An 11,995-nucleotide genomic window follows, 5' to 3' on the forward strand; every position below is an offset into this window, starting at 1 on the left:
AATTAATTAAGAATTAGTTTTGTGATCAAAAGAAGTTAATTGAACTTAAGGGGCTGAACTGTATTTATGTGATAGTTACAAAGTAGGGCAAGGAAACCCTAATAGATAGGGTGGACGGATTCTAGGGATAAAGCCTAAAGAATTCGTCCATAGGGATTCTAGAATTATCCTTGGGCTGCTTGGTGGCTAAGTAATCAGATAAGGATAACCATTGAAACCCTAATTCCTACACCTATATAAAGGACCCCTAGGCATGGGAATTTCGGCCACTTGAACCCTAGAAGTCTTAGAGCCGAAATTCTCCTCTCCCCTCTCTCTCTTGTTTCCTCCAATTGCTATTGGCGTTTGTGATTCATTAGAGGCACAACACTTGAGGTGCTAAAGTTCTCAAGGCTTCAAGATCTTCAATCAACAACAAGGTAAACATCTAGATCTGATTTGCGATGTTATTTCGATTATATACACTAGATCTAGGGTTAAAAAGTTTTGGATGAATTGCATGTACAATAGAGAAACCTAGATCCAAGCATTAGGGTTTGCATGAACACATAGGATGTTCTTTTGGCTCAAACCCATCAGATGCTTCGTAACATCCCACCTGTGAGTGAAGTTATTTGATCCTATCGCAGTCTACCGGATTCTGGTCCACGTCCCATGACCTCTGAAGTGCGAAAGGTTCTTGAGGAGGCTGATAAGCCAAATAAGGGAGGTAAAAGAAAACCAAAGGCTGGACCCTCCAAACCTGCCCAGACCCCAAAGAAGAAAGTGAAGCGAGCTGCTCTAAGACCATGAACGCCCTCACCAAGCGATGAGGAGGATTCACATGCCAACACCATCTCGGACATTCGCAATCCAGAGTGAGTCCAGCATGAACACAATGATACAGTTGCAACTTCGCATCCTATTGTTTCGGAGGCTACAACTATGAATCCTGAGGTAACCTTCACTATGCCAACTTCAGTTCCTATTTCCGATGATTTCTTTCAAGATTTTACTCCGCCATCACCCACTGCTATAACAACACCAATCATCATCGCTCCTTGCCCACCTGTATCTGTTGGAGTCTCGCAACCACAGATTACCACTACCGTCACTGCTCCACTGTTCACGGACTCCACAGCAACCACAACAACAACCACAAGTACGCCACCAGTCACTACCAACGTATCTGATACGGGGGTAAGGGCTTCTGGTATTTCCATTGGCACAGAGTCTACTCCCATCTCACCACTACGTCAAGATGATCCAGATACCGTATTTGGTGATGACGGTGACGCTTTTGAGTTTTTTCACTTTAGTTCTTTTAACATCCAACCAGCGAGTGATGAAGATGATGCTGCCATGACAGCAAAGCAGTTCAAGGAACTGAATTCGAATTTGGATCTTTAATAGAGTCTTCCAAAGATTCTTCTACTACAGAATACTCTCAGGCCTCTGTCAAAGCCTTACTGGAAACACTTACAAAGGAACATGCTTCCAACCTTGCTCTCACCAACAAAGCTATTGCTGATTCTGCACAAACTTGCAAGGAAACGACCGAAAAAGTCGCAAAACTAAGTTTTGATGCTCAAGCCTTTATGGGTACTTTTTAGACGTCCTTTGAGTCAAACACTGTAAAAGTGAATCAGGAGATTTCCAATATTGGAACTTCTCTTCACACAGAAAATGACGCTCTTGAGAAGGTTCGCACAGCCATACGATCAGATAATGCAGAGTTTCACACTTCCATCTCTTCAAAAATTGACAAACTTCAGGTTGATCAGGCTCATGAAAACAAGATCATGGATGATCTTGCCGTGAAAATTGAGTGTGTGAAGGTTCGTTCAGTGAAGTTAACAAATGCCAACAACCAGATTGGTGATCTCAAGTCAGAGAATGTTGTCATTCGCAGCTGTGTTGCTGAAGCGAATGCCTAGTTGCACAATCTGATAGAGACTCGCAAGTCTCTCTTCACTGTTACTGTTCGTCAACATCTCGCAGAGAAATTACAACCTATATTTTCTATGTTGGACTGGATTCAAGGTGTTTCAAAATCTTCCATTCCAAAACAAGGGGAGAAGCAACGAAAGAGGCAAAGAAAGTAACAACTGAAGGTGTCAAGAAATTAGCTGGTGGTGATGATCATCAAGAAAAAAAGCCCAAAATAAACGAACCAAAGGTTAAATGTTGCTTCGGGTTCGAGAGGCAAAGAGAAAATTATTGATGACAGTGAATAGGAAGAAACTGATGAAAATGATTTGAAACGAAGGAAGGTCCGTGAAGTTGAAATTGATGAAAATAATCGGATAGTCAGAGAAGCTGAAGAGAAAGCAAGGCTTGCTCGTGAAGCAGAGGAAACATTGAAAGCTCAGAAAACTATCTTTCCTCTGTGGACACTTGAGCAAATTCTGAAAGAAGCCATCGAAAATCCGAACAAATAGTGGCTAGAGCCTGTTGGGTTATTCGACATGGAGAATTCCTCGGACCTAAAGCTTGATATGCCTATTACTCTGAAGGCTTTTCTCTTTCGTAGCTTTGACCTAATTACAAACGCTTCTCTGGCTGACAAAGGTGTTGATCAAGCTCTATGTTCGTTTTATCTAAAGCGCATGAGGCCACAATACGAAACGTGGAGCTCAAAGAAGATCATTGCTGCTAAGCTGTTCGGACCAATTGAAACTGATAGCTTCATCAATGCTCGTTTCAAGGTTGATCATTGGGCTGTGAGTTCAACTCATGAATTTACTCTTGCAGATATGCCTTGCCTCAACCCATTAGATTGGATTTCTTTGTTAAATCTGTTATTGAAGGATCAACAGAAATTCGAGCCTATCATTGGACATCTAAAATGAATGTCGGTCTGCTACATCCAAGAGATTGCGAAGATGGATGTGGAGATTGCCACTGTTCTGCACAAGAAACCCGTTGTTCTCCCCAAGGAGCCTCCAAAGGACCTTGATACGATGAAGTTGGGGAGGATACGAAAGAATGATTGGAGTGTCGCATTTCAGATAAAAGAGAAACCAGATGCGAACTTTCACAAATCCTGCTTCTATTTTCCAGACAAGCATCTGTACTCCACCTCCTGTCTCGAATACATCGTGAATTTCGTAAGTCCGAATAAAGCGAACAGTGTTGCGGACAAGAAATGTTTTTCGGAGATGATCAATTGGTATGTCCTGGTTCGCAAGTCCTTTCTCGGAATAGGTCGAAGTTGTTCAAAGTTCAAAAGCGACAACAACAATGAAGAGTCTCCTTCCTCAATTGACACAAATTGGTAGATTGTTGGGTTTAATGGATTGCATCAATTGTGTATTTTGTGTATAAGTCCATTTTATGTAACGGGTTGGGCCTGTCCACCCGGTGTCTTTAAGGATTAGGGTTTAGCTATTTATAGTGCATGCATGAACCGTGTTTTGGTAATGATCTTGTAACCCTACTCTGCCTTTACAGTAGCAGTTCTTAATCGAGCTCTTCTAAGGCAGTGCTTTTGATCATTCGACACAACTTTGTTCGCCATTCTTGGTGTTTGATTTCTTTACCTGTTTAAATCTATCGATCATACTGTTTTAATTCTTATCAAAGATGCATCGTGCCTTTCTACAGGAAGTGTCACTCCCTTGTTGAGTTCAACTACATTACACATTCTTGCTTCCGCGACGCGACAATGACCCGATAGCGAAGCAGTTTCACTGTAATCTATAAATATCCAAGATTCTCAACCCTAATTTGGTGTGCAACCAAGAGGCGGCCTTAGAACTTTCCCCAATGCATGAAAAGGTGCTCCTAACATCCAAAAACACTTTTGGGTTGATTTTGAAGTTGGAAAAGCAATTTAGAGCAAAGATTTGATGAATCGAAAGCTATTAGCGTTAGGACTACGAATCGGTTTTGCTTAATGATTGTGTTTAGTAAATCCTTTTTGATGTTTTTTCTATTTTTACCAACTGATTATGGGGTAAAACACTTATGTTTTCACTAGATTAGATGTAACCTAATAACTTGGTGTGATTCCACTATTCGAATATTTAGTTTTATTTAATATATTATGTTTGTTTGATCAAAAATATTATGTGTTAATGTTTCAATTTTTATTATGTTAATCTAATTTAGACGATCAATCTGATTTTATTAGCTCGAATCATAGTTTTCTAACACTATTTGGCAATTATGATTAGTGATTGAGCATGTAACACCCAAAAATTCAAGCCAATTTAAACATTTTAACCCATTAAAAAACCATTAAATTATTACAACTCGTTTTCAAAATAGTTTAAACATCAGAGTCTCCCCAGAACCAAATCGCAAAATCATGAAATATGAGGAGCGGTACGATCACCTGATGTACCTGAAACAATAAAATGAAAACCGTAAGCTCGAAAGCTTAGTGAGTTCCCCCAAAATACCCGCACACACACACAACCATACACATACAACAATGAACAGCATACTATGGGTCCAATCAACCATCAGGTTGGAATACCCCAGGCCCTCAACCGTCGGGTTGGAATGCCAACATACTACGAGTCTAATCATCCTCGGGATGGAATACTCTCGGACCACAACCATCGGGTTGGAATGCCCACACACCTATACATACAATAACTACTATGGGTCCAATCATCCCTCGGGATGGAATACCCCAGGCCCTCAACCATCAGGTTGGAATTCCCACCCACTATGAGTCCAATCATCCTACCGGGATGGAATACTCCTAGCCCTCAACCATCGGGTTGGAATGCCCACCTACTATACATACACTAACTACTATGGGTCCAATCATCCCTCGGGATGGAATACCCTAGGCCCTCAACCATCAGGTTGGAATGCCCACCTACTATGAGTCCAATCATCCTACCGGGATGGAATACTCCTGGCCCTCAACCATCGGGTTTGAATGCCCACATACTAGCAACCATGTACACCTATCAAATAACCATATAACAGTCTACAAGACAACATACTAGGTCCCTATCATCCTACCGGGATGGAATACCCTCTACTACTGCTCAACACGTGCACATATAACAGGTAATCTCCTACCAGCATACAGACAGTCAGACCAACTACAGGTCACTAAGCATAGCCTCATCCAATCTACCAGAATACCGATCTATCAGAGCATACCATCATATAGCCATCCTATCTACCAGGATGCCAACTAACAGAACATACCATCATAAAGTCATCCTATCTACCAGGATGCCAACTAACATATCACAGCAGTAACTAACTCAAATAACAAATCAAAGGGCCGGCCTTGGTGCCTTAGACCCTTGGGTATAGTGAGGATAACTCACCTTGCAACTGCCGAGCCAAACCACAAAAGCATAATCCCGGAGCACTGCCCCAAACTCCAACACCTATAGCCATCAATGATCTATTAACATAAAATATCCGAATTACCATAATACCCTTGAAGGTCAAACTGGTCAAAGTCAAAGTCCTGGCCAAAGTCAACCTTCCTGATTGACCCTACTCGCCTAGTCAACCCGCTGGCTCGCCGAGTTCCTAACTCAGAAAACTCTCATATCACGACTCGACTCGTCGAGTCACCCCATGACTCGTCGAGTTCAACAATCTTTGAGTCCTATCATGTCCAACTCACTGAGTCACCACTCAACTCGTTGATCTGAGTCTTAACCAGAAGAGGTTGGGGTTTTGCGTTCTGACTCGCCGAGTCCAATAACAGACTCGCTGAGTCCACGGCAATCTTCAACAGACTCGCCGAGTTGTTCCTCCAACTCGTCGAGTTCATGCCTATCTTCAACAGACTCGCCGAGTCCAAGAACAGACTCGTCGAGTCCCTTCAGTCCTTTATTCATACAGAGGCTTTTCGAGTCATGCAGGGGCTCCACACTGTAGATCCACTCTTCTAGGGCATGAATCTCACGTAAAGTTGCAAACTTTACGTGGAAACAAGGAGCTATAAGCCCAAATCACTCTAGGGCTAAGGTTTAAGACAAGGATGCTTCACCAACAAACCAAGGGCTGATACTTTGTGAGTTTCTGGACCAAGACAAGTCTAGATCTGAAGTAGAAACCTCAGATCTAGATCCCTAACCCGAAATAGATCCTTAACATGCCAAAATGGCCCCAAATCTTATTCTTGAATAGATATAAATGCAATAGAGTCAAGGTAACAGCTTGTTACTTCCAAAATGTGCCCAAACTGCAGTAGATTCTGGATCTACACCACTCTCTTGATGCAAGCCCTTTTGATCTTCAAGTTTCTTCCACTAGAAACACTTCCAAAGCTTCAATCTCCCTCCAAAAGGCCTCACACACACGAGCTTAGGGTTTTCTGGTTCTCAAGGGCAATAAGGAGGCTGAGAGAAGGACATAAAGTCCTTTAAATAGGGTGCAACCATCGAGATTAGGGTTTTTCTCATTCCAGCACCAACTCGTCGAGTCCAGCTTCCGACTCGGCGAGTTGGTCACTTAATTCGCGACCCAAGACGCGCTCCGACTCGGCGAGCAAGCATACCTACTCGTCAAGTCCCTTCTTCAAAATTACACTTTAAACTCTTAAATCATACTTCTGAAATTTGGGGTGTTACAGAGCAAATCCTAGGTTGAGATAATATAATCTTAAACTTAAATGTGTAAGATAACCATTTATGCTTGTAATTGACTTCTATGGCCAACCTCAACTTGATGTCCGTGATTCCAGAGGATTTACATTTTGAAAGCTTTAAATGTGATGATATAAATGTTTCTTTTACAAATGATTTTTATAACTAAGACTTAAAAGTTGTGGTTTTAAATATATTCTTTTCGAAGGTATTTGATTATATTAATGTTTTTTCCATATTAATTGTTTTAAAAGAAAATTTTAATTAGGGTGTTACACTCATCCCCATGATGATCAACCTCAACCGAAAGTCCATTGATTCTAGAGGAATCAATTTCGCAGGAACCTCGGGGGTGTTTGAAGATCTTTTATTATGGTCAATGAATAGTGTACGGAAACGCTAACCAATCTCATTTATTATAGAAGTCCATAGGTTTAGAGATTAGTTCATGCTCTTTCATCCCCTCGAGTCGGAGATGGCTTGACAGCAAGCATAATGATGGTGATTATGTTGAATGTTTACAAATACTACAAAAATAAAATAATAATTAATTAAAGGGCATCAAGTCTACTGGCTAATAAAAGAAATGATCATAGGAAGATTCAAAGGTTAACACCTTCCTATTTTATATTGAGAGTTATCTTTATACCTTTGTAAAGTCTCAATCAACGTCGTTGTGTTTGGAGGATTGTTGAAAAAATTGATTTTGTGCTACTTTATACATGAAAAGTTGAATTCTAGTTATAATTTGTAAATGGTTTATGGGTTTATGTGCGCTTACTTAATAGGTTCGTTACGATATAAGTATCATACACGCCAAATGGAGTTCAAATGAATTAGATAATAATCGTCAAAGTGGTGTGTGTGTGAAATAGATATTGAGAAAGTTTAAGACTTGTCCCATACAAGAGTATGAAAGTTTGAATCACTTTATATGTTGCGGAAATAGAGCAAGGTTTGAATAGAATAAACCTACTCACAATCTCTAGCATTGTACATCAATGTCACAAAATCAATGGAAAACAAATTTCTGTTATTTTTGTTTTGGACTTGTGTTTTCCAAATTCCTATGTCTAGAGTCTTTTTATTATGTGGATTTATGTCCATTGTATCATTTTGGTTCGGTTTACATTGACCGGTAATACATTTTCTAACACGTAATGCCTAAATTTTAATATATATTTGCATTCAGATCATTGTATTGTTTGCTATACGCGTCTAAAGAAGTTACATGTGATGGATATGTAAAATCAAACGTTTTTACAGTTTCAACTGATTTCACAAACGTTGAACATTTTACAACATATGAATATTTGTTTTTGCAATGCCTGAATTTTTGTATGTATTTGGATATTAATCATTATTATGATCAACATAAGTGCTATAACATGGTACATATGGTTAGATAAGTTAAAACAAATGTATTGTTTATTTCACAATCTATAAATATCTTGTTTATTTGTTATTACAACATTCTAACCATTATATATATATATATATATATATATATATATATATATATATATATATATATATATATATATATATATATATATATATATCAACCATTAACTAAGCAATACACTAAACCCAAAGAGCTAGACAAAGATATTTTTGTCCCGATGCGAATAAGCTAAACTTTTGAGAGATGCTTGTTAGCATCGAGGAAAGTGAGGATTAATTGATTGACTTCATCGGGGAATTGCTCGTGAACAAAATGACATCCACGTGGCACGTATCTTGTTTCTATATTCGGGATATATTTTTTCACTTCCCCACTTTTTACGTATTCAAGCATTCCAGGAACTTTGAGTGCGTAATCTTCTTCACCCAATATTAACATCATTGGAGCTTCCACTTTAGGAACTTCGTCTGTGTATCCAAGGCTCATGTAAGACCTATAAAAATTAAATAAATTTTTTGAAAGCAGGGACAAAATAGTCATTTTACATGGCTTAAGGAACTTATGCTCTTGGCGTCAAAGTTAGAGACCGAACCAGAATGCCTAAAGTAAGAACCATTCATTAAAAAAAAAAAAAAAAAATACCTCTTTTGGAGTGTAACATAAATATATAAAAAACATGGACCATTTCGCATTTTAGTGATTTTTCTCAAACTTTTATAGTGAGTTTTCTATAATTTGCGTCATAGAAATATATTCAATCCTACGTGGCATTATGTTGGCAACTTATTTTCCATGTTATGTCCACGTGTCACTGACACATTTGATGTTTACACAACATACAATTAATAGCTTGTGGACATTTATTGACATTGTTGCTGTTTATTAAGTTTCATAGTCATTAAACTATTATACAATTAATAGCTTGTGGAGTATATTTTATTTATTTGGTTTAGAAAAGGGCAAAATACTGAAAAATACAATACAAAAAAAAAACAAAACCCTAAATCCTTTATAAACAATAGTTGAGTGGCTAAATTAATAAAATTAAGGAACTTATCCTCTTGGCGTCAAAGTTAGAGACCGAACCAGAAAATGCCTAAAGTAAGGACCATTCATACAAAAAAAAATCCCTCTTTTGTTGTGTAACATAAATAAAAAACACGTGGACAATTTTCCATTTTAGTGATTTTACTCAAACTTTTATAAAGAGTTTTTCTATAAATTACGTCATAGAAATATATTCAATCCTACGTGGCATTATATTGGCAACTTATTTTCCATGTTATGTCCACGTGTCACTGACATTGTGTCCCTAAATGAAACTAAAAAAAATATAAGTGGACGCGTAATATAGAAAATTTGATAATAGGGTTATTAGTCAAAACACATTAGATGCTTTTTAATGACATTTTTGTTGTTTATTAAGTTTCAGTCATTAAACTATTATATTTTTTTGACAGATTAAAAAACTATATTTTATTTATTTGGTTTAGAAAAAGGGCAAAAATACTAAAAAACACAATACAAAAAAAAAAAAAAAAAAAAAAAAAAAAAAAAAACCCTAAATCGATTAAAAACAATAACTGAGTGGCTAAATGGATAAAATTATACAAATAAGTTTTGTTTTGTTTTTGTTTTTTGTTTTTTTTTTTTTTTTTTTGTATTTTGCTATAATATCAAAAGTCAAAACCCCGAAAAAGTGGTTATTGTAAACGGTAAAACATGTTTAATGGTTTAATCAATATACAAAATAGATAAGTTGCTAAATCAATAAAATGGTGAAATAACAACTTTTTTTTTTCTTTTCTATTTTGCCAATTTGGAAGTGTCGAAATATGTAACGATTTAGCTAAGATTTATCAAACTACCTATATGGAATTTGGAGTGCAGTTCGAAATCCAGACTTTTCATACAAATCCCCATAAATTGCAAGATCCTCCTCAGTCAACCAAGAGGGCAGAGAAGTCAACGGTTTGACCAAGTCCATTATTTCTTCATTTTCATTTGCTATTGGGATTTCACTTTGAGAAAACAAAATATAAATGTTTCTCACCACAGTTTTAACATCAAAGCGACTGAAATCTGCCTCAGCTCTTCCTGGTTCCTAAAAACCCAAGAAATAGCAAAATGTACTTTCGTGTAATTTTTTCAAATTATAATGTGTAGATTTTTAACTCTTTAAATATATATATATATATATATATATATATATATATATATATATATATATATATATATATATATATATTATTCATATTCATTCCTATGTATATGTGAATATAGAGGAAATGGTATTTAATTTACCCGCCATCTTGTAACATAGAAGCCTTCTGGAAGCGGATGACTCTTGAAGGCAGCTGGAGGCATAAATGCCATGTTAAGTGTAATAATTCCAGCAATTTTCTGTGGGTAGCGAAGGACAAATGGGTAGGCAACCATTGTTCCAAAATCTTTAGCAATCACAAATACCTAACAATCTTCAAACAATTAGATGCACAACATTCACTCTATCTTGTTACTGTTTTGCGTATCATAGATTAATCTACTTTCAATCGAGAAGAATCAAGGCAGCCTTATGAAGTCCTAAACTATAATCATATCAAATTTGAAATCGAAGTATAAAACGAATCTGCGATTTTGAGCACCAATTGCATCACTTGTTACCTATTAGTCAATTTTGGCACATAAATTTCTTGTGTTCTTTGGAATCTATGTTGAACTACCATTAGAATCGAAATTTTTGAAGGATTAACTGTGCGTCTGTCTCAACAACATGAACATCACAGTTGATGAGCTGAAATTGGGATGAACATACCTTCGAAATGGAGAGAGAATCAACGATAGAGGCAATATCGTTGACAAAGTCATCGAAGGAGGCCTTCTCGGGTTCTGCAGGTGGATCGGATAGCCCGTATCCTCTGAAATCGGGGGCAATGGCTCTGAAACCAGCGTTTGCGACGGCAATCATCTGGTGGCGCCAAGTGTACCATATCTCCGGGAATCCGTGAAGGAAAATCACCGCCGGCGAAGATTCGGAGCCGATCTCAGCTATGTGAAGCTTTTGCCCGTTGATATGTAGGAATTTGTGTGCAATTTTATCCATTTTCTTAAGTGCGAGCGTGTGTGTGTTTCTTTGTTTTACAGCTTTCAAGAGATTTTGGCGTTTGGAGTCTACAATGGTGGCGACCCTTAACATTCCACGGTTGTGTAAAATTGACTAAGGTGGATCAAAGGCGACTGGTTGTTTTTTTAATATTGCATTTTTACTAAAATAAATTAAAACCTAAATAAAACTTTTAAAACATGAATGTGATTTTTTAAATATTTTTATGATTTTGTTATAAATAATAAACAAATCTAGAACAACTTTTACGTATTATTGTATAAAAAATAAAAATAAAATAGTATGAATTACCGTATATATTTGATAAAAACCAACAATTTTGGTCGTAAATTTATACTTAAACATTGTAAGTAAAAATCACAGAATTTGATACATAAATGGATGGAAATAAAATTCGATTTTTTTAATTAAATCAATTAAAAGCGTAATATAAATATTTTCCCAAGAAATTAACGATACTGTATTAAATAATGTTTTATAAAATTTGGTACAAATAATATAACAATATATTATTATTATTTTTTTCATATTTATATAAACAACTTCAACGGTAAAAAGACAGACGAAAACGGACGTCGGATGAAGAAGTTAAGAACTTTTAACGGACTTTTCCTGTCCCGGCCTGTTAAAAATATAACTTTAAAAATAAATTCAAAATTAGCCAACGGAGTCTAAATGAAAGTTGTAGAGTATAATCCCACCTACGCGTGGATATAAAGAACGTAAAAAACGGAGCTCGTATGCAAAATATACGAATTTTTGAAATTTTAAATATAAAATTCGAGGTTTATTCGAATCCGTACGCCCAGCGTACTCCAAACTAGGTCAGGAGTCGGCCATGTCAGCTCTTCTCTGGACGAAGGACACGTTCCATGCGGATTTGACACGTCGGAGGCCCAAGAACCGAACACT

The 11,995-nt window shown here is 37.0% G+C and overlaps 1 protein-coding gene across 1 annotated transcript; it reads right to left on the reverse strand.

Annotated features, from left to right (window-relative positions):
- Nucleotides 1-8,117: 8,117 nt before the first annotated feature.
- On the reverse strand, nt 8,118-11,176 carry LOC145167378 (epoxide hydrolase 3-like). Its single transcript, XM_079086573.1, has 4 exons — nt 10,775-11,176; nt 10,264-10,428; nt 9,828-10,063; nt 8,118-8,452 (listed from the first exon to the last, which is right to left on the reverse strand). Exons 1-4 carry the CDS (start codon nt 11,153-11,155, stop codon nt 8,188-8,190), a joined length of 1,047 nt encoding a protein of 348 aa, XP_078942699.1. The 5' UTR covers nt 11,156-11,176; the 3' UTR covers nt 8,118-8,187.
- Nucleotides 11,177-11,995: the final 819 nt, after the last annotated feature.

Source organism: Lactuca virosa, chromosome 1, assembly GCF_052849685.1.
Source record: "Lactuca virosa cultivar CGN04683 chromosome 1, Lactuca_virosa_CGN04683_v6, whole genome shotgun sequence".
NCBI classification, from domain to species: Eukaryota; Viridiplantae; Streptophyta; class Magnoliopsida; order Asterales; family Asteraceae; genus Lactuca; species Lactuca virosa.

Coding starts and splice junctions, on each gene's coding strand:
- LOC145167378 (XM_079086573.1), bottom strand. CDS start 11,155: ATGTTAAGGGTCGCCACCATTGTAGACTCCAAACGCCAAAATCTCTTG. Junction 10,429..10,774: donor ATTCTCTCTCCATTTCGAAG/GTATGTTCATCC, acceptor GAAGATTGTTAG/GTATTTGTGATTGCTAAAGA. Junction 8,453..9,827: donor GCACTCCAAATTCCATATAG/GTAGTTTGATAA, acceptor TAATTTTTATAG/GTCTTACATGAGCCTTGGAT.